Source organism: Trachypithecus francoisi, unplaced genomic scaffold, assembly GCF_009764315.1.
Source record: "Trachypithecus francoisi isolate TF-2019V2 unplaced genomic scaffold, Tfra_2.0 Lachesis_group5, whole genome shotgun sequence".
Lineage (NCBI taxonomy): Eukaryota > Metazoa > Chordata > Mammalia > Primates > Cercopithecidae > Trachypithecus > Trachypithecus francoisi.
In genome coordinates, this window is record NW_022681470.1 from 127613516 (window position 1) to 127636665 (window position 23150).

Below are 23150 nucleotides of genomic sequence, written 5' to 3' on the forward strand. Positions count from 1 at the left end.
TTCTTATAAAATTACTTGTTTTCTGTGCTTAGAACTTGTCTCTGGGTAGAGTGTACGCGTCTCAAGGGCAAAGACTCAGTCTTGTTCGTTGACTTCACACACTACCAGCAAATAGCGTGAATCAATAGACCTTTAATTAATGGATGAAGAAATATATTAGCAGTTTGGGAGAAGGTCCTTGAAGGTAGCGAAGCGAAAAGAAGAAGGGGGCGCTTGCGCACAAACAGCTGCTTCTGAGAACGAAAACTACGTAGTATTGCCGAGCCTCGGTGGCCGCTCAGGCTGCCCTTTAAAGAGACGTGTAGGAAGCCGGCAGCGGGGCGGCAGCGGGCGGAGCCACGACCCGAACGCCCGGAGACTGCACCAGGTGGAGGCGGTGTCTGCCGCGCGCTGTCCTCTGACCACCAGGGGGAGCCCTGCGGCGCACTGCGCTCCGGGCCGCGCCGCCACGCTCTCTCGGTCCGCGCGCCCGCCGCGCACCACCCGTCGCCACGCCCGCCGCAGGCTGAGGGCCAGTCACTCGCGGGCCGGCGTCCCGCAGCCGATTCGCGCCCCGCCCCTGCCCCGCCGCAGGACTAGTAACGGTTACGAAGCACTTTCTCGGTCGCGATTTCTGCTTAGTCATTGTCTACCAGGAAGCAGCTCCCTCAATTTGGAGTCAGCTCTCCCGCTGCGGCCGCAGTAGCCGGGGCGGTAGCCGCAGCCACCGGTGCCTTCCTCTCCCACCGCCGCCCAGCCGCCGGCCTCCCTGGGGCCCGAGCGGAGGCCAGGCTCCAGCCGCGCGGCGCCGGCAGCCTCGCGCTCCCTCTTGGGCCTCTCTCGGGCCTCGGGCACCGCGTCCTGTGGGGCGGCCGCCTGCCTGCCAGCCCGCAGCCCCTTCGCCGCTCGGCCCCTGGGCGGCCGCTGCCATGGGTACCGACAGCCGCGCGGCCAAGGCGCTCTTGGCGCGGGCCCGCACCCTGCACCTGCAGACGGGGAACCTGCTGAACTGGGGCCGCCTGCGGAAGAAGTGCCCGTCCACGCACAGCGAGGAGGTGAGCGCGGCGACCGTCGCCGCGGGGCTCCCGGGGCAGGCCTTGGGCCTGGCCAGGCGGTTCCGGGAAGGAAGAAGCACCCGCGGGCGAGGGAGGGTGGCAGGGCCTTGCTCTCACCTGGGCTCCGCCCGCGGGAAGATGCTGGGGCCAGTGTCCGCGCGACCTCGGGTCCAAATCCGCTACTGAGGGCAACGCGTCTAAAAAACTTAGCGGGTGCAGCTGCGCACTGAGTGACGCCTCTCTTGGTGCTGTAAGGCTGGTGGCAAAACTCTCAAACATCCTGGGTCCCTCTTCGGAGGTCACAGAGGGCCAGGACGTCGCTCCGTCCCTCTTCACATCTCTCGCTTCCTTCCCCCACCCTGTCCAGGTAAAGGAATATTTTCGGAGATTGTCCTTTGGTGCATTCGGATGAAGTAGTATTCATAGTACACCTAACTTTTAGAATGTTGACATTAGACTCTCTATTGCCGTGAGGCAAATGAGTAAGCACTCAGTTTTGGCTTTAGAATACCCTAAATACCCTGACTTTAGTCATTACACATTTTATGCATGTATCTGTGCATCTGTGTATGCTTTATCATTACATATTCTATGCATGTAACAAAATATCACATATGCCCCATAAATATGTACAAATATAATCTATCAATTAAAAAATAAAAGTTTTGTAAAAACTGGAAAATAAAAAGACTAGTTACTAGTTAGAGGTGACAGAGATTAGTCTGGAATTACAAACTTGTTACCTATTTGTTGGTCATTTCTGAGCGAATAGTCATGCACTGCACATTGTGCATATTGGTGGTAGGGGACAATTCTAGTATTTAAAAAATAACAAAACCTTTAGATTTAGGAGCTATATGACTTTAGGAAAGTTAAAGTTGGGTAATAAAACTTTCCTCATCAGGTTGTTGTGAGAATTAAGAGGTAATATATGAAAACGCACACCGTACAGGCATCTGTCTCCCTATCATCTGGTTTCATCAGAAAGATAAATCTTAATTCAAGGAAAAACCTTCCTAAACTATGTCGTATTATGGTATCAGCTGTGTTCCTAGGCGGTTTCTGCTCTCTTCTATGAGATGTTGGTAACAGACCATGCAGCAGCACACGGCATCCCTCTGAGTTAAGTGCTGGAGCTCTGCCCAGGCCTGCTGTTGGGGTCAGTGCCCATCAGGAGATGAGAACTCTTGCTTGTAACTTAAGTAGGAATCTGAGTCTGTACCATATTCTGTGTTTATGTTGCAGCTCAGTGTGTATGTTTTGTTTTATTTAAATCACCTACTTTGGCTGTTTCTCCCAAAGATAAATATTTCTGCATTCGGTACATAGAGTCTTAATTTCTTCCAGTACTGTTGGTGGTACATCAATACAGAATTTTGCACATACATTGATATTATTGGGTGAAATTTTACCTATCTCACGATAGCATACTCTAAAGTAGTGACTCAAAAGAGTTTCTGACTGCAAACACAGTAAGAGGTACATTTTACCTTGCAATCCAGGTAATAGTTGTATAATCAGTATATCTGAAACATTTTTCACAGAAAGATATTAGCCCTTATTTTATACTCTGTATTCTGATTTTTTCTGTCTTATTTTAATTTTTAAAATGTTGATTTCTTGATGCTCGGAGTCACACACCACAGTTTGTAAAACATTGTTCAAAGGACTAATTCTGCTTTCTAGTGTTTTATTTAGGGCGCTTCATAAGAGTAGGATAAAACTAAAGAAACTAGAAAACATTTGAGGAAAACTTGAAGGAATGGCATCATACTGTAGGGAAACTATGACTGCTTGGTAAGAGCAAAAGGGGAGGCACATTTTGTTTCTATGTAAAAGAACTTTGTAACATCCAGAGCTCCAAATTGGGATATACTACTTGGAACAGTTCAGCCTCACTGAAGAGATTAAAGAAACTGAACAGATCACTTATTTTTGAGAAAATGTACATGTTGGGTTGAGAGTTCATTTAAATTTCTTACAAAGTCTTTTCTAGTTCTGATTTTTTAAAAACTGTTATGACCTCTGTCCAGACTTTTTGTTTCACTGGAATTTTATGAAATCAAATAGCTTTTAAGTGGACCATTATAGGACTGTTTTGCCCACTTCTTTGTTGTAAGGCTGTTTGACTGGTTGAATCATGGTATTGAAAAAATTCTTATACAACTCCAGATCTAATGGTAGGCTAAGTTGTGGTGATGCTTATCCTCAATGATATTGCGTGTGTATTATAAGAATGAAGAGAGCAGAGAACAAACGTAAACATTAATGTTAATGACAAACATTAACCCAAGTACAAGGTTAATGTTTAGTCAAAATAGCGAACATGTAATTTACAAGATTAAAAATCATTAGGCTTGTGATAAAGTCAATGAATTTCCTATGCAATTATAACATTAGACTGTTTTATGATGTGTCCTGACATTTTGCAGAATCCAAGATTAATTAAAGAAATTGTTTTAAGAAGAGGGTGAATACTATGAAAATATACGTACTTTCCTGAATTGAGAAATTCACTGGGAAAGCCTCAAGTGTGCAAATGAGCCATCCTTCCAGAGGGAAATTTCTTAGAATTCTCCCATGTTTTGAGCCAAAGCACTTGCGATAGAATTTTTAACCTCTAGTTGGTTCTGCTCCTTCAATGTTTACTAATTTTTAAGAGAATGTTATGACTTGTAATTCTATCTGGAATGATTATCAACTCATTTTCATCCACTGACTTAAATTTGATTATAAATATGCTTTACATAAAGATCTAGACCTTGTAATTTGCATTCAAGTGAATTGTTGTGAATAGCACATAAATTATTATTATGGATTATGAATCTTAACATAGGTAGTTCTGTGCCCTTAAATTGATAAACCAGTTATGTCTTGTAATCATGTATACTAAGATATACATAGTAAAGTGGTTGTATCAATTTTTATCATAAGCAATCATAGTTCAGATAGTTCAGAAGTTTAGTATCTGCTGTTTCTATTAGGAAAGTGCTTTTGCAATTCAGGGGCTTGCCTCTAGTTACTCATTTGTGTTTTCATTGATTGCCCACAGAAGAATGCAAAACATTATGTCCTTGGTTATCTAATAAGGCAGTGATTTCAGACTCCCAGGTTTGGCCCATTAGTGGTCATAAATCAGTTCAGTGAGTCATGGACCAGTATATTTTTTCTAACTAATATGTTAGAAGCCATTAGAGTGCCTGGCATGTTGTGAAAATAAATATCGTTTTGTGAATGTTTTGTTCCATTATATGTATATAGGTCTTTGCTCACTATGTGAATGTATGTCTTACTTTGGACTACTATCAAATAAGTCTGAAATACACTTTAATAAAGTATGTTTGAATTAATTTACAACATACTAGAATATTTGTATAAAATTTTTTTTGTTTAAGAAAACATGGAAGACAGGTTAGAGGTGCACCTAAATGTTAGGAAATGACTTCTGGACTGTCATACAAGTTGAGTTCTGCAAGATATGTCTATCCTGGTGGTTCTCAGATTTTAAAAAGTACTCTCCTTGGGATGCTTGTTAAAACGAAAGTCCAAACTGCTCTTGGAGAGTGATTCAGTGGGTCTAGGATTAGGCTCAGGAGTCTGAACTTTTAATAAACAGCACAGGTGAATCTGAGGTAGGATTTTCCAGCCACACTTATTCTCTAATAATTTAATTTGTTTGTCTTTGAGAAATGTGGCATAATTGTGATATGAATTCCAGTCAGACAGCCTGGGCTTGACTCCAGGTTCCTCTGTTTATAAACCTTATTTTTGTTTCTTTATGAATGCCTTTTTTTTTTTTTTGGAAAGAGTCTTGCTCTATTGCCCAGGCTGGAATGAAATGGCACCATCTCAGCTCACTGTAACCTCCACCTCCTGGGTTCAAGAAAAATTGTCCTTCCTCAGCCACCTGAGTAGCTATTACAGGCATGCACTACTATGCCCACATGATTTTTGTATTTTTAGTAGAGACAGAGTTTCACCATGTTGGCCAGGCTGGTCTTGAACTCCTCACCTCAAGTGCTTTGCCTGCCTCAGCCTCCCAGAGTGCTGGGATTACAGGCATGAGCCGCTGTACCTGGCCTGTGAATGCTTTTATGTCTCAACAGTTTGCTTAAATTTTCACTGGTACAAAAAAACACTTAAGTAATTAGACAACTGCTTTAGTTCAAGAACACTTGAGAAACAAGAGTAGGGTGAAAACAGGCCTGAATTTATCTATGTTGAAGGAAACAAAAACCTTGTAGAATTAAAATTGGGGTTTGTATGGTATTTCCTGTTGCTATCTTTTTTTTCCTGCTTATCAAATTAATATATTCTTATTGTAGAAGTACAGAAAAGTACAGAGTTTGATTAACAGTTTCAAAATGCATTCCTTTTGCAGCTTCGTGATTGTATCCAAAAAACCTTGAATGAGTGGAGTTCCCAAATCAACCCAGATTTGGTGAGGGTAAGTGAAATGTGAATGCAAAAATCATGCAGGTCAAAAAGGAAGTAAAGTAAACAGGAAGTTAATTTCTTCAGTTTTGTGAGGGAAGTCAAACAGGCAATTAGCCATAAAACTCTCTGTGGTCGATTTGCTGAGACGGCACTCTGATCCAGTAGGCTTATGCATAAAATAGAAAATCTAGACTGTAGGCAACTCTTTAACCAGACAAGATACTAGGATTCTCATGCTTAATTCTCACCCCGGTTTCCTCACTGTGGTTTCCTCACTATTAGTGTTTTATTTCAGTTTATATTTGGTCTAGTAGAGGAATGATTATCAGTTGTGATTGATTGATTGCTTTGGTAGACTCAGTGTCACTAGAAGTAATTTTTCAAATGTCAGTTTCCGATGAAACAGTAAGGAACTGTGTTCCAATTAAATGTCAGTATATGGCTACTGTCATAAATGTTAATGTTCAAAACCCTAAACCACTCTTTGAAATCCAACCCAGTCAAAGGCTCACAGCACATTACTTAGGCTACTTTAAAAGTATGGAAAAGGACATGTGCTGGGAATACTGGTTCCTCTGGGCATACCGCAACCATGTAACTCTATAGCTACTATATAGACATTGAGTAATGGTTTTTTTAAATCAATCTCTGTTTCTCTGAAATGACTATTTATTCTATTTATGCTTGACTTGTAAACACTTACTGAACCCCTGATATGTGCTGTGAAAGTGCTCAAGAATCATGGGAAAGCCTTAGCTGTTTACTTTGTATGATATTGTAAATGTAAGTTAATACGTTTCTGATGTATATGTACTAATATTTTCTCATTATCCTTGTGCATTATTCATTAAAATACGTTCAAATGGCCTTTGCTTTTTTCTGTTGCACTCAGGAAAACAAAAGTTTTGGTTTACAATGCTTGTGATTACAGGCCGGGCACAGTGGCTCACGCCTATAATCCCAGCACATTGGGAGGCCGAAGCAGGTAGATCACCTGAGGTCAGGAGTTTGAGACAAGCCTGGCCAACATGGCGAAATCCCATCTCTACTAAAAATACAAAAAAAAAAAAAAAAAAAAAAAGCCAGGCGTGGTGGTACGTGCCTGTAATCCCAGCTTGGGAGGCTGAGGCAGGAGAATCACTTGAACCTGGGAGGCAGAGGTTGCAGTGAGCTGAGATCGCGCCACTGCACTCTAGCCTGGGCAACAGAGTGAGACTGTCTCAAAAAAATAATAATAGTATATAAATAAATAAAAATAAAATGCTTGTGATTATAAAACTAATTGTCATACAATCCAGCAATTATGCTCCTTAGTATCTACCGAAAGGAGCTAATAACTTATTTCCACACACAGACCTGTGCACGGATATTTATAGCAGCTCCATTCATAATTGCTAAAATTGGAAGCAACCAAAATGTTCTTCAGTAGGCGAGTGTATATATAAATTATGAATGCATATATAAACTATCCAGACAATGTAATATTATTCAATGCTTAAAAGAAATGAGCTATCAAGCCATGAAAAGACATAGAGGAAACTTGAATGCATATTTCTAAGTAAAAGAAGCCAATCTGAAAAAGCTACATACTGTATGATATCAACTGTTTGATATTCTGGAAAAAACAAAACTATGTAGACTATAGTTTTGCTAGTCTAGTAAAACAAACTAGTAAAAAGATCAGTGGTTGCCCGGGGTTAGCAGGGACGGAGGGATGAATAGGCAGAGCACAGGATATTGTAATGGTGGATATGTGTTATTATACGTTTTTCTAAACCCATAAACTATGCAACACCAAGAGTAAACCCTAAGATAAACTGGACTTGGGTGATTATGACCTGTCAGTGTAGGTTCATCAAGTGTAACAAATGTATACCACTGTGGTGGGTATGTTGATAATGGGGGAGGCTGTGTGGATGTGAATGTAGGGAGTGAATGAGAAATCTGTTCAATCTACCTTCTACTTGATATTGTTGTGAACCTAAAACTGCTCTTAAAAAAAAGTCTATTTAAAAAAAAACAAAAACTAAATCCATCTTACAGGTTAAAGTTCAATAACATTAAAACCCAAATAATTAAAAAGTAAAAGAAAAAGCTTGTAATTAATGTAGAAAGTTTTTAATATGTCATCTAGAGTGGATATTATTTTTCATTGGTTCTTTTTAGAGTAAAATTATCGGCTGTGCTAGTGTTTCTAACTCCTCACATATGCCCCCACTGCTTGTTTGTTTTTAATTTTTTTGATCATGCTTCTTTCTAAATACCTGGTCAAAATGAGACAGATTTTCCCAGAAAACAGATAAACACACACACACACACACACACACACACACACACACACCATTTTACCTTTATTTCAGAGCTTTACAACCCTTGTGAAGCCCACCCAGCCACCCAGACCTCAGGTAAATAGCTCTGTTGTCTTATAGGTTCTCTGCTTCTAAAAGGCATTATGGATAATAGAAAATTTTATAATTAATCAGAAGCATTAAATTTTATATTTATTTTAAATATTGTGTTTATTATAGGAATTTCCAGATGTCTTGGAATGCACTGTATCTCATGCAGTAGAAAAGATAAATCCTGATGAAAGAGAAGAAATGAAAGTTTCTGGTAAAGTCCAATCTTTTCAGTTTATTTTGTTACATAGTGGAAGCAATAGATTTTGTTAGGCATTAGAATAAGCCTTTCTTTGCTCAGACACTAAATGTGGGAAATACAAAAATTATTTTTTAACATAATTTTACTTAAACTCCAAGATGGAGTTCTAAGAGGTCAATGCTGGCTATTATATAAGAGTCAGAATAGAACTTCAACTTGCTGTTCTTCATGATGGTGTCATCATGTCATGTAATTTATGTGTCAAACTTCAGAGCAGTAGAAAGATTAAGATGAAGGAGATGGAAAGGATAAAGGGAAGGCTTAGAAGCAGTGTCCACCCAAAGCAAGCATAAGCACCCCCTTCTGGTAAGATACTGGTAAGCAATGTCTGAGGTCACCTGCAAATATAAAAAGAAACCTGGACAAGTTACATGAAGAGAAAGAAAATACTGTAACACCCATTCAGGAAATGTAGTGAGTGACAATTTCCAGAAACTACTACACTCAAGGAATACAAAAATGAAAAGATGTGCCGTCTCTGCCCTCACCTTACAGTTAACATAGCATAATCATTAAAAGCTTGAGCTTTGAAGTTTCTGGGTATGCAGATTACAGGCTAGTATAATGTTGGGCCAACAAAGACTTTAACCTCCCTGAGCCTCAGTTTTCTCATCTATAAAATGGGGATGTATCTGTTTCTCTCGCTTCTTTGTAAACTGGATGAAATAACAAAAGAAGCACTTAGCACAGTGCTTGCCTCAAAGTAAGTTCTAGGTAGCTATTGTTTGCTACCATGTTGTTGTTATTGTGGTTGTTGCTATTTTATTATTATTGAGATGGTTAATAATAATAAATTGCATGTAAGATGAGATAGGGTATTGTCTTTTTAATCTAATTATAGTAACTACCATTTATTGAGTCTAGCTTTGTGCCACGCACTGTACTTGGTACTTTATGGTTATATTTTCTCATTTAATTCTCAAAACAACCCTGCAAGGTAAGTCTGTTACCGCATTGCATTAGTGATATTAAATAACTTGAAGGTTATCATACAACCAGTAAGTGGTTGAACCAGGGATCCACTCGGGTATGCCTAACTCCAAAACCCATTTTTTCCTGTCAATTTTACATTGCTGTTTGTGTTGGAAAGGACGTAAACCAACATTCTTTCTGAGGTTGACTGTAATTCATGATTTAGTTCCATCTTGGGTCTCTTAGAAGTTGTCTTCAGTTCCTACAGGGCTTGAGATTTCTTAATAGGTACCAAAATTCTCCCCATCTAAAGAGCTTTCCTCTTTCTACCTATCCAAAAAAGCCTCATCCTTCAGAGAGAGGAGGCCATTTCAGATGGCACAAATTCATGGACAGAGGAATAGTAGTGGGGAAGGTTTTCATAGCGTTATAGGGATTAAAGTTAGACCAAAATAGTAAATACTGACTCTCATCTAGTAGAGAAGCTGGGATGGCTGTTCAATAAGGAGTAATCTCAGGGAAGCAGTGTTTTTAGAGAGATCACCTAGCAGTAGGAAGGAAGGGACTCATATAAGAAACATACAAGAAAATGTGTTGCATATATCAAATGTCAGGCACTTTATATAAGGGTATTTCATTAGCCCTATTTTTCTCCATTTCCTCTTTCAATTTTTTTCTTTTCTTGCTCTTCTGCTACTCTACCTGTTTGTCTATTGAGTAAATTTATTTTTTTGAACAGTGAGTTTACATAAAGTAAATATGTACATATAAAGTTGAATTTAAATGAAACCAAAACCTCAATCTTACAAATATAGAAAATGACTCAACTTTCCTAGTAACCAAAGAAATGACAATTAATGTGGTCCTGGGTACGTATGTATCATACCTACTAAGTTTTTTAACAAAATTTAGTAATAGCATCCTATGTTGATAGAAGAGCAATTCTTAATTGGTGGTGGTGTGGTAAACTGGCACACGTCTTTTAAAATATAACAAGACTGACACAAAACGTCACATGCTTTGACTCATAATCACATTTCTAACAATTCATCCCTAGGAAATGATATAGTATAATGCTGAACAACAAGTTACTAAGATGTTTGTCTTGGCATTATATATGTGAAAACAGAAAACTGGAACTACTACTGGAACATTTACTAACCTAAATGTTCAATAAGTAGAACTCATTTAATAAATGACACTCTTCAAAACTACAAAATAATATTCAACCATTAAAAAATGAGCATGTAAAATTGGCTGGGCTCAGTAGCTCACACCTGTAATCCCAGCACTTTGGGAGGCGAGTCGGGTGGATCATTTGAGGCCAGGAGTTCGAGACCAGCCTGGGCAACATGGCAAAACCCCATCTCTACTAAAAATACAAAAATTAGCCAGGCATGGTGGTGCAGGCCTATAAGCCCAGCTACTTGGGTGGCTGAGGCATGAGAATTGCTTGAACCAGGAGGAGGTTGCAGTGAACCAAGATGGTACCACAGTGCAACAGAGTAAGACTCTGTCTCAAAAAAAAAAAAAAGTATGTAAAATTATACACTAAAAACACAGAATATATTCAAGGCCACCCCTAAGTGGAAAAAAAGCCACAGAATACACAGAAATCTAAACAATAATTTGGGTGATGAGACTGGTAATTATTTTTAGTCTTTCTACTTTTATAGGTCTTCCTCATTTCCACAGTAAGCACATGACTAATTAGGATAAAAAAAATTTTTCCTGATGTGGTGCTGTAATCCCAGCACCTTGGGAAGATTGCTTGAGGTCAGGAGTTCAAGAGTCCCTGGGCAACATATCGAGACCCTGTCTCTACAAAAAAATGAAAAAAATTAGCCAGGTGTAGGGGTACATGCCTGTAGTCCTAGCTACTTGGGAGGCTAAGGTGAGAGGAACACTTGAGCTCAGAATGTTGATACTGCAGTGAACTGTGATTGCACCACTGCACTCCAGCCTGGATGAGAGTGAGACCCTGTCTCAAGAAAAAATTGTGGTGATTCACACCTGTAATCACAGCACTTTGGGTGGCTGAAGTGGGAGGATCCCTTGAGGTCAAGAGTTCAGGGCCAGCCTGGGCAATATAACGAGACCCTGTCTCTACAAAAAATTTTTTAAATTAAAGAAATTTTGAGATAACTAAATACTACATAGAAATATATTTAAAATATTTATTACATAAAGTTAAACCAAATAGAAGAGGAAATAATGTTATGCCCTACTTCATATGACCAAAAACTGGAAGATAACGTCTGAAAATGAAAATGATTGTATTAGGAAGGTAGAATTGTGGACTTTTTTTTTTTTTCAGTTTTCATCTCATTACATTTTTTATTTAGTCTTTGTATATAGATTTTGGTTTATTGGAGAAAGTATATAATGTGCTCTATTAATGTTTAAGTCATAAAAATACAAATTTCAATTAATTTAAGCTCCAATAGTTATCTAACCTGCTTCTAATAAATGGGAAATATTTACTTTTTGTTTTGATAAACAGATACTTGTTGGCAACTAGCACATGATTTTAAAAGTACAGTGGAACTATACATTTATGTCTTAAAACTATAAAGTTATGTGACTGGGAAAGGAAAAATAATTCAGGATTATCTGTCATCTTAGTATTATAGTAGTGTTAATGCTAGCATATAGTGAAATGTGTATCCAAATGTAGTAATCAGTTTTGTTTTCTTTGTTACCCAGCAAAACTGTTCATTGTAGGATCAAACTCTTCATCATCAACTAGAAGTGCAGTTGACATGGGTAAGCAAAAACTGAATTTTTTATCTTAATAGTGGACTTTAAATTAGTGTAGGTGTATTAGTTATAACTTGTGTTTAGGTCCAGGTAAAAAGAAAATGAGTTGATTCCAATTTTACCTTTTAAAGTTCTAGCCTAGTTTCTTATGGCTTCTGTAAAATCATACTGACTTATGTAGGTCATATTTTGATATGCAAGAGGAATGTAAAAGGTACAATGTAGTTAAGTGTTCACTATCTGTTTGGAGATAGAAGTTCTTAATCATATTTTTAGCCCTTTTAGTATTAGAGGCCAAAAAAAAAAAATTCAAGTATTTTATATCTATTTTTAGCACTTAGGTTATTGTGATAATAAAAAATTCTTCCAGTATGTACATATATTGAAAACTCAAATAATTGGCTCTTTAATGTAACTTTAGAATGAATAATCATTTAAAATAAGCTCTTAAATTATTTTTATAGAAATTAAGAAGTTATCTACCTCTATAAATGTGGATTAAGACCAAATATTCAGTTTTTCAGTGTCTCAAGCTTATTCTTTGCTGTGACTACCAGTTACAGAATATTAAGTCATAATTCTTGTGATCATCCATATGCGATAGTAGTGAGCAAGTAGAGCTGGAGAAGAAAATTTTATGAAGATAAGGGAGCTACTAAAAACTTCTGGGACCTAGGAAACAAGAAGAAATTTTTTTCCCCAGAAAGAGGAGCATGTAGTAGCTGCAAGCTGCCTAGGAAGAAGGCAGGTCAGAGAAACCCACTTGTCTGCCACACAGAGCAAGTAGGTAAATGGGCACTTACACATTTTTGAAAGATGGAAATGTTCTAAATGAAAAGTAAACTGTGAAATAATCTGTTATTTTGAAAACTAGTGAAGAATATGGACAGAATTCAGTGAGATACTTTGAAAACATTAGAAATATTTGTTTTTATGATGTAACAAACATTTATTCTCTTTGTGTTTTCCTTCCTATCAGCCTGTTCAGTCCTTGGAGTTGCACAGCTGGATTCTGTGATCATTGCTTCGCCTCCTATTGAAGATGGAGTTAATCTTTCCTTGGAGCATTTACAGCCTTACTGGGAGGAATTAGAAAACTTAGTTCAGAGCAAAAAGATTGTTGCCATAGGTACCTCTGATCTAGACAAAACACAGTTGGAACAGCTGTATCAGTGGGCACAGGTAAGGGATGGCAGGATCATGAGTACTCCGGGAAGAACTTGCCCTTTTCAGTCTTTGCTGCACACTGTTGAGCATGATGCACATAGTGACCATCCCTGCAGGGTGACTTTTCCACATGTGGGAGTTTTGTTTTGTTTCTGGAGGAGTTTTGAGGCAGGTTTTATCTAAATTATTTGGAGTTTTTGTTTCTTTTTATTTAACTATATCTCTGATTGAACTGAATGTTAATCCCAGTTAAAATGAGTGACAAAAATACTAGAAAATGTGTGTTAAAACATTTATAGCCAAATGAATTAAGGCCATTTCCTTCAGTTCTACTTATGTGCTGAAAACAATAATACCTAAAGAAAAACCTTACAGCCGGGTGCAGTGGCTCACGTCTGTAATCCCAGCACTTTGGGAGGCCGAAGCAAGCAGATCATGAGGTCAGGAGTTCAAGACCAGCCTGACCAATATGGTGAAACCCTATCTCTACTAAAAATAAAAAAATTAACTGGGCGTGGTGGCACATGCCTGTAATCCCAGCTACTCAGGAGGCTGAGGCAGGAGAATCACTTGAACCCCAGAGGCCGAGGTTGCAGTGAGCCGAGATCGCGCCACCGTACTCCAACCTGGGTGACAGAGCAAGACTCTGTCTCAAAAAAAAAAAAAAAAAACCTTCTTTTTCTTTAGGTACTATTAGACCATGACTCTAATTTCCTAAGTAAGGGAACATTATATATAACAAATATTTTGCTGTTATTCAAAGATGTGTAAGACTGTCAGTTCATACAACTTGACATGGAGTGAGTGTCATAAATTAATTATTCCCCCTCTCTGGTCTAATAACCTACATTATTAGGAAAGTCGCTTGCTAGCATTTTACCTTTACTCTCAGTATTTTTCTTTATTCCCTTTCCTTCTTCTTCAGCCTTCTCCTTTTCAGAGCTTTCAGAGTTTCTTATGGACAGGAAGACCTAGAGAAAGTATTTCCCCTTCTCCTTGATGATAGCCAGAATGAGGTCAAGAAACTACCGGACAGACTTAGATGATTCAGAATGTAAATTAACCAGTGCAGCTGCTGGAAGCTGTTAGTTCTTCTCTTTCAAAATGTGTCTGATTCATAGCCATATTTTACACTTTAAATATATTTACTTGTATTTGATCCTCTACCTTTAAGACCTATTCCCTCTGTAGCTGAAACCATCACACTTAACACACTAACAAAAAGCATGTTTGTTTTCTAGGCAGATGTATTAGATTGTTAAATGGTTCTAGCAGGAGACTTTTTAATAGTGTAGTACCGGGCCAGGCATCGTGGTCACACCTGTAAGCCCAGCACTTTGGGAGGCCAAGGTGGGTAGATCACCTGAGGTCAGGAGTTCAAGACCAGCCTGACCAACATGGTGAAACCCTGTCTCTGCTAAAAACACAAAAAATTAGCTGGGCGTGGTAGCGGGCGGCTGTAATCTCAGCTACTCAGGAGGCTGAGGCAGGAGAATTGCTTGAACCCAGGAGGTGGAGGTTGCAGTGGGCCAAAATCATGCCACTGCACTCCAGCCTGGGCAACAGAGCAAGACTCCATCTCAAAAAAAAAAAAAAATGTGTAGTACTGTGTTGGATTTTTCCTCCCCCTAGTGGTACACTGCAAAATACATTTTGCAACATATTACATAGGGAAAAGGTAATAGGGAATTCCTATTCCCCATTACTACTAACCTGGGTTAGAAAAGCATATATTAATAATGATATTAATGTAAAAGTATTTTGTAAGCTTTAAGCACTGTGGATTGTGATTTTTCATATGTTCTAAAATTATGTTATTGCTTATTGCTTTCTATTTTTGGTATTATATTTAATTTAGTAGTGATATCATGATTTTATTTTCACTTCTAGGTAAAACCAAATAGTAACCAAGTTAATCTTGCCTCCTGCTGTGTGATGCCACCAGATTTGACTGCATTTGCTAAACAATTTGACATACAGCTATTGACTCACAATGATCCAAAAGGTAAAACCGATATTTTCACTATAGAGATTGATCATAAGCTTTGTCTTACAAAAAAGCACTTGTTGATACATAATTTTAAGTGTGGACAGTGATAAAAATACAATGTTATCTGAACTATTCTTAATGGTTAGTTCAAAACATATATGTCTTTATTTTCAGAAAACTTTATCTCTGTACCAATGGGGGAAAAAAGTGAAGGGATCATTTCCTGAACATCTGGTCTTTTGAGGTTCACAAATATTAAATTACACAGAAAAGATCTTTTGAGACATTCTAAATAGTAATATATATAATACTATCTAGCATAGCAAAGACGGGACCAAAAGGCCACTTGATTTTTTATTTGGTTTTGAGATGGAGTCTTGTTCTGTTGCCCAGGCTGGAGTGTAGTGGCATGATCTCAACTGACTGCAGTCTCCACCTCCCGGACTCAAGCTATCCTCCTGCCTCAGCCTTCCGAGTAGCTGGGACTACAGGCACATACCACCACACTTAGCTAATTTTTGTATTTTTTGTAGAGACAGGGTTTCACCATGTCACCCAGGCTGGGCTTGAATTTCTGGACTCAAGCAATTCCCCCACCTCAGCCTCCCAAGGTGCTGGGATTTTAGGCATAAGCCACTGTGCCTGGCCAAAAGGCTATTTCATTCAAGGAGATAAATATCTGGAAAAAGTGGCACATGTAATATAATTCAAAACTTAATAAGCAACTTAGGATATGTAAGTAGGTATTTTATTAAGACATGTTTAGTGTTAATCAGAAATATTATTTGATTAATGAGAATGGCTTGTCTGTCTTTTATAGAATAATTTTTTGCAACATTTTATAAGATAACTAGAAAGACTTGGAAGATAATATTGAACATAACTTGCAAAGATAAATGTTTCAGAGAGCCTGTATATTACTAAGTATTTTTGGTATAAGTGAGAAATGTTTGTTTATAAGTGAGAAATGTCTTGTGAAAGTTTTAATTCTCGATGACATTTTTATAGAAGTTCTGATTTAATAAATATTAGAGGAAATTATATTTCATACATAATTCCCACCAAAAAAATATTCAGCTTTTACTTCCACACCTAAAAAGATGACACAATATCGGTGGGTTGATTCAGTTTGCTCATTTTAAGAATGCTATGGATAATCTATTAAAACTTTATGCTATTTATTAGCAGTCTGCTTCATTCTCATTTCTTCACTGTTTCATCAGAGGAGGGGGAGATCTCCGGAGGAGAAAGAGTTTTAATAATTATTGTTCCTTGAATGCCAAGCATCATGCCAAATGCCTCAGAGATGTTATCTATAATCCTCACAACAACTGAAATGATACATTTTTTTAGTCAGGAAATAGAGCCTCAGAGTGAAAGGAACTACCCAAGGTCACCCAGCTGGCTTTGGGCAAAGTTTGAATTTGGCCTAAGTCTTGGATTATTTTGGAGCCTTTTCCACTATACAGTCTCTCTGATTTGAAATGTTAGTATTATAATATTACAGTCTGAAAACTTTATCCATTTTCATTTAAATCATACCAGAATAAAATACAGTGACTTTTGCCTTCCCAGTAGAGCTTTCACAATCAAGTAAATTGATTTTTTAGCCATTTTAGTGAAAAATCTAACAAATTGTTATGCTGATTTATTCTGAACTGTAAGTCATTTAAATTTTAACTTTCCACATGTTGGCAGATGTCATGTGTCTGTTTACTTTTTGGAGGCTCTTCTAACAGTAATTGTTACCAACAGCTGATGATCCAGCCTGTACCCTCTTCTAGCTTCACTTGAAAAAAACTCAATCCTTTTTCTAGTAGGAAAGGAAATAGGAAGAGATTAAGGTGTCTAGTGTTTTATTTTCACATCTCTAAATGTTGACATTTAGAATGTGTGCTAATATGGCAAAATATATCACATATGTATATGAGGAGAGAGATTTAATCCTTTTTATATTTTTTGTATTACTGACATAATTTGATACTTGGTTGTCTTTTTTAATTCTAAGACTTTTGGTGAAAATGTATAGGCTTATCCTGCATTTATCATTAATGAACCGTCAGACACTTTAATCTATAATGAAGTGACTGTTGATTTAATTTGTCATGTTTACTGACTAAAGAGTTCAACCATAGTTAAATTTTAAAAGTATGTGGTTAATGAATAGCATAGTCTCTGATTTTGTGTCATATATATATATATTTTTTTTGAGATGGAGTCTTTCTCTGTCACCCAGGCTGGGGTGCAGTGGCCGGATCTCAGCTCACTGCAAGCTCCGCCTGCCGGGTTTACACCATTCTCCTGCCTCAGCCTCCCGAGTAGCTGGGACTACAGGTGCCCGCCACCTGCCACCTCACCCGGCTAGTTTTTTTTTTTGTATTTTTTAGTAGAGACGGGGTTTCACCATGTTAGCCAGGATGGTCTCGATCTCCTGACCTCGTGATCTGCCTGTCTCGGCCTCCCAAAATGCTGGGATTACAGGCTTGAGCCACCGCGCCTGGCCTTGTGTCATATTTTTAATTTTTTTAAGGAACCAAACTGTAAAACATTTAACTCTGCTTGTCATCTAAAATAGAATTTTGTTTATAAATTCCCTGAAGGTCTACCCCTGTTCTAAAAATTACCCTTACTCCCCATAATGGGTTTATTTTCCATTACCCTTTGTACTAGAAGTGTAATAACAGTTTAACTAGAGAGTAAAATTGTAAAGTAGATGATCCTGAATTTAGAACTTGCCCTTTTTGTTTGTTCCCCGCCCCCCATTTCGATTAAATCCAATCTGTATTATATCTCTTTCCCTCAGGGTCCTCTTTGTTAGAAAATCTGATAAACAAATCCATATTAATGTTAATTTTCCAAGAAGACATTTGCATTCTATTTATGAAAACTATCATTTACTAGTGATGTGACTTTGGCCAAGTTACCGAACCTCTCTGCCTCAGTTTCCCCCCATAAAGGAGATAATAGTATCTATCTCATAGGGTTAGCATGTGGATTAACTGAGTTAATACATGTAAAGTACGCAGAAAAGTACCTGGCACATGAAAATAGCTAACATTGATTGAGCGTTTACTATTAATGCTATTCAGGTATCACAGCAGTTTATTTGGGAGTAGGTGGGTCCTTTAGCACTCCGAAATCAAACTGTGAAGATGCTCACTTAATCCCTATCTGTAGGTTGCTTCTGACCCCAGTGGAATCTTTCCATATTGATTGATGCATATAATAGACGTTTGAGCACCATTTGCCAGCCATTGTTCTGGATACTAGAGATAAAGGACCAAGTCAGACAAAAATAAACCCTCATGGAATTTATATTCTGATGGGAGGAGACAGACAGTAAAATAAATGTTACATATGATAAGTGGTAGTATATGCTATGGAGATAATTTGGCTGAAGCAGAAAGAGTATCCAAGTTAATTGTTGTTTTATATGGTACAGTCAGAGAGGCCTCTCTACTAAGGCAATATTAATCAGAGACCTGCAGGAAGGGAGTGAGCCATGTGAATATCTGGAAAAAGTGTGTTCAAGGAAAAGGGAGAAGCTAATTCAGAGGCCCCAAGGTGTGAATGTGCTTGAAGTTTTCAGGATACAGCAAGGAGGCGAGGCCAGTGTGGCCAGAGAAGAGGCAGTGAGGAGAGGAGTGGTGGGATATATATGGCATCAGAGCAGTCATAGAGAGCTTGGATATAAACTTGGAATTTGCTGGGCATGGTGGCTCACACCTGTAATCCCAGCACTTTGGAAGGCCAAGGCAGGGGATCACTTGAGTCCAGGAGTTTGAGACCAGCCTAGGCAACATAGTAAGACCTCATATCTACAAAAATAATAATAATTAAATTAGCTGGCTGTGGTGACGCACACCTCTAGTCCTAGCTACTCAGGAGAATGCGGTGGAAGGATGCATTGAGCCCAGGAGTTTGAGGCTGCAGTGAGCTGTGATGATACCACTGCACTCCAGCCTGGGCAACAGAGTAAGACATTGCCTCAAAAAAAAAAAAAAAGAAAGAAAGAAAGAAATGGCACTGCAGCATTCTCAAGTTATCAACTGCTGGTAGAAGTGTAAAGCATAGCCTTTCTGTAAAACAGCTGGCAATATGGCGTGTATCTAGCTTTAAGAATGTACTTGTACTTTGGCCCTTCATTCCACAGCCAGGCATGCATTTTAAAATGTTCGTCATCTGCATTATTGTGACGGTTTGTTTCTTCCATATTTGGAGATAAATTTATGTGTAGACTTTTTTGGTAAGATATAGTTGATAACGAAAATTTATTTAAATGGTCTTGCAATGATTTGTATTCAAATGCTTAAAGAAAGCATTGCTGGTACAAATATTTCTATTTTTAGAAAGGGTTTTTATGGATCAATGCCCCAGGTGTCATCAGAGCCATTGGTGTTTTCATTGTTTAAAATGTCACCTGTAAAATGGGCATAATTTATGTGTATATGGCTTTTTTTGGCATTCCTGATAAATGTATTATATAAAGTCTATACATTGGATAACACTAATATATTTAAACTTACAGAGTTATTTGTAATGCAAACCACCATTTTAATATACTGTAATTAATATGGTTATAATACATATAGTCCTTCTGTCCTCCCATCCACACAACTTTGTGTATGTAATAAACCAATTTTTGTTTGAAAATATTTTTTGTGACCGGGCACAGTGGCTCACACCTGCACTTTGGGAGGCCAAGTTGGGTGGATCACCTGAGGTCAGGAGTTCGAGACCAGCCTGACCAACATGGTGAAACCCCATCTCTACTAAAATACAAAAATTGGTTGGGTGTGATGGCACCTGCCTGTAATCCCAGCTACTCGGGAGGCTGAGGCAAGAGAATCTCTTGAACCCGGGAGGCAGAGGTTACAGTGAGCCGAGATCACGCCACTGCACTCCAGCCTGGGTGACAGAGCGAGACTCCATCTCAAAAAAAAAAAAAAATCTCTTGTATCTCAATATTTTTAAACCATGGGCCTAAATAAAACTAATTTTGCTCAAGTTTTCTCAACCTAGGGAAAAAGAACTATGGTTCCATATTCAAAATAAATATAATAGACCCTTTTCCTAAGTAAGATTTTGTGGTTTACTGATCACACCATTGCACTCCAGCCTGGGCAACAGAGTAAGATGCCATGTCAAAAAAAAAAAAAAAAATTATATATATATATTTTAAAGAATATTTATCCTGGCATTTTTATTAGCAAAATATTAGGAAAAACAAATGTTTTGACCAATAATAAGGAAATATATGAATTATGATAGCTATATAATATAGTAGTGGGGAAATTATTAAAAATGATCTTTTCACAGACTATTACATGGGAAAATATTCACAATATAAGTGGAAAAAGATAAGTAAATAAGGCTGTAACTGCAGTATGATTTCTAGTTTTGTAAGATACAGGTATACCCACACAGATACAGATATAAGATATAGAGATATATAGAGATTCAAGATATGGATGGAGATATATATATGAAGATATATACACATATACACCAAAAAAGTTGTAAGAAAGGGCATGACAATGGTGTATCATCTCCAATTGATAGGATTATCAGTTACTTTTTTTTTCCTTTAGACTTTCCTGTATTTTCCTGACTATACATTAGAATCACCTGGAGATCTTTAAAAAACTGCGGATGTCTAGGCTCCACTCACCAAAAGTTATGAATTAAATAGGCTGGGGTATAGTTGTAGTTACTTTTTTAAATAACTGCCTGGAATTTCTAATACTCTGGTTCAGATTCATAGCACACACATGAAGGATAAGCATATTATATATTAAATTTTGAGGGTTTCTTTTGTTATGTTAAATGCTTACCTACATAGTAAAGTGCTTTTTTGTTTTCCAATTTAACACACTGGAGTTTTGTTTGTTGTTGTTTCTTTTAGAACTGCTTTCTGAAGCAAGTTTCCAAGAAGCTCTTCAGGAAAGCATTCCTGACATTCAAGCGCATGAGTGGGTGCCACTGTGGCTACTGCGATACTCGGTCATTGTGAAAAGTAGAGGAATTATCAAATCAAAAGGCTACATTTTACAAGCTAAAAGAAGGGGTTCTTAACTGACTTAGGAGCATAACTTACCTGTAATTTCCTTCAATATGAGAGAAAATGGAGATGTGTAAAAATCTAGTTACTGCCTGTAAATGGTGTCATTGAGGCAGATACTCTTTCGTCATATTTGACAGTATGTTGTCTGTCAAGTTTTAAATACTTATCTTGCCTCCATATCAATCCATTCTCATGAACCACTTTATTGCTTTCCTTAAACTATTGTTTTCTAAATGAAATTGTCTATAAAGAAAATACTTGCAATATATTTTTCCTTTATTTTTATGACTAATATAAATCAAGGAAATTTGTTGTTAGATATATTTTGGCCTAGGTATCAGGGTAATGTATATACATATTTTTTATTTCCAAAACAAATTCATTAATTGCTTCTTAACTCTTATTATAACTAAGCAATTTAATTACAATTGTTAAAACTGAAATACTGGAAGAAGATATTTTTCCTGTTATTGATGAGATATAACAGAATAACTGGAGTAGCTGGGATTTACTAGTAGTGTAAATAAAATTCACTCTTCAATACATGAATGGAAACTTAAATTTTTTTATGTGTCCTTGCTTATAGTTTAGCTGTAATGATGTAACCATGTATTCTTGTACCGTATTATCTCTTTTTATTACTTATAAAGACAAACCAAAGTAAATCTGAAAAGGAGACTAGAAGCTTTGAAATTATTGTTTGGGGGGTTTATAAAAGCAACTCCTGTCACCTCCAGATTCTTTTAAATTATTGATCCATCCTTAGTATATATTGCTACTCATTCAAGAATCCTCAGTATTGAGTACTTTACCATATGTTAGGATACTGTGGGCTCTGGAGAGAGGAGGGGGCATAGAGCCGGGAATTAAGAATCACTTGAGTAAAATGTGTGATATTTATTCCCCATTAATAACTGACTAGGAAGGACTAAAAGCCAGAAAGGGGATGAAAAAAAAATCCTTAATTCAGGGCCAACATTATCTACTTAAACAACTTTGAGATATCGTCTTAACTATTTTAAAGCAGAGTAATATAATTGAAAGTTTATTGCTAAAAGAGACTATATAGGTCATTTAGTATAATTCTTCATAAGTTTCAGAACCACAAAATTGCAAATAAATAAGCTATGAATGTTGATGTACACTATAAATCTCCTTAATTCTATAAATTTGTGTCTGTAACCTGAATAGTTTGAAAACTTCTTTTAAAGTCTCTTGTATCTCAGCTGGGCGCAGTGGCTCACACCTGTAATCCCAGCATTTTGGGAGGCCGAGGTGGGCGGATCACGAGGTCAGGAGTTTGAGACCAGCCTGACCAACATGGTGAAACCCCATCTCTACTAAAATACAAAAATTGGTTGGGTGTGATGGCACTTGCCTGTAATCCCAGCTACTCGGGAGGCTGAGGCAAGAGAATCTCTTGAACCCGGGAGTCCGAGGTTACAGTGAGCCGAGATTATGCCACTGCGCTCCAGCCTGGGTGACAGAGCGAGACTCCATCTCAAAAAAAAAAAAAAAAAATCTCTTGTATCTCAATATTTTTAAACCATGGGCCTAAATAAAACTAATTTTGCTCAAGTTTTCTCAACCTAGGGAAAAAGAACTATAGTTCCATATTCAAAATAAATATAATAGACCCTTTTCCTAAGTAAGATTTTGTGGTTTACTGATTGGCTAATTTGATCATTAAAATTATATAAAATCTGACCAGGCACAGCTCATGCCTGTAATCCCAGCACTCTGGGAGGCCGAGGTGGGTGGATCACCTGAGGTCAGGAGTTTGAGACCAGTCTGGCTAACATGGTGAAACTCTGTCTCTACTAAAAATACAAAAATTAGCCAGGCGTGGTGGCGGGCACCTGTAATCCCAGCTACTTTGGAGGCAAGGCACGAGAATCGCTTGAACCCGGGAGGGGGAGGTTACAGTGAGTCCTCTCCTGCCTGGGCAACAGAGCGAGACTGCATCTCAAAAATAAATAAATAAATAAATAAACATCTCTTCTGTCTCAATACTTTTAAACCATGGACCCAAATAAAACTAATTTCGCTCAAGTTTTCTCAACCTAGGGAAAAAGAACTATGGTTCCATATTCAAAATAAATATAATAGACCCTTTTCCTAAGAT

The 23150-nt window shown here is 37.8% G+C and overlaps 1 protein-coding gene across 1 annotated transcript; it reads left to right on the forward strand.

The window, feature by feature from the left end:
- The first annotated feature begins 366 nt into the window (after positions 1–366).
- Positions 367–21703, forward strand: GCLM (glutamate-cysteine ligase modifier subunit). The gene is made up of 7 exons (XM_033195616.1): positions 367–1034; positions 5416–5481; positions 8000–8084; positions 11751–11810; positions 12784–12986; positions 14862–14976; positions 20867–21703. The coding sequence occupies exons 1-7, from the start codon at positions 909–911 to the stop codon at positions 21034–21036; spliced, it is 825 nt and encodes a 274-aa protein (XP_033051507.1). The 5' UTR covers positions 367–908; the 3' UTR covers positions 21037–21703.
- Positions 21704–23150: the final 1447 nt, after the last annotated feature.

Coding starts and splice junctions, on each gene's coding strand:
- GCLM (XM_033195616.1), top strand. CDS start 909: ATGGGTACCGACAGCCGCGCGGCCAAGGCGCTCTTGGCGCGGGCCCGC. Junction 8,085..11,750: donor AGAAGAAATGAAAGTTTCTG/GTAAAGTCCAAT, acceptor TTTGTTACCCAG/CAAAACTGTTCATTGTAGGA. Junction 11,811..12,783: donor TAGAAGTGCAGTTGACATGG/GTAAGCAAAAAC, acceptor CCTTCCTATCAG/CCTGTTCAGTCCTTGGAGTT.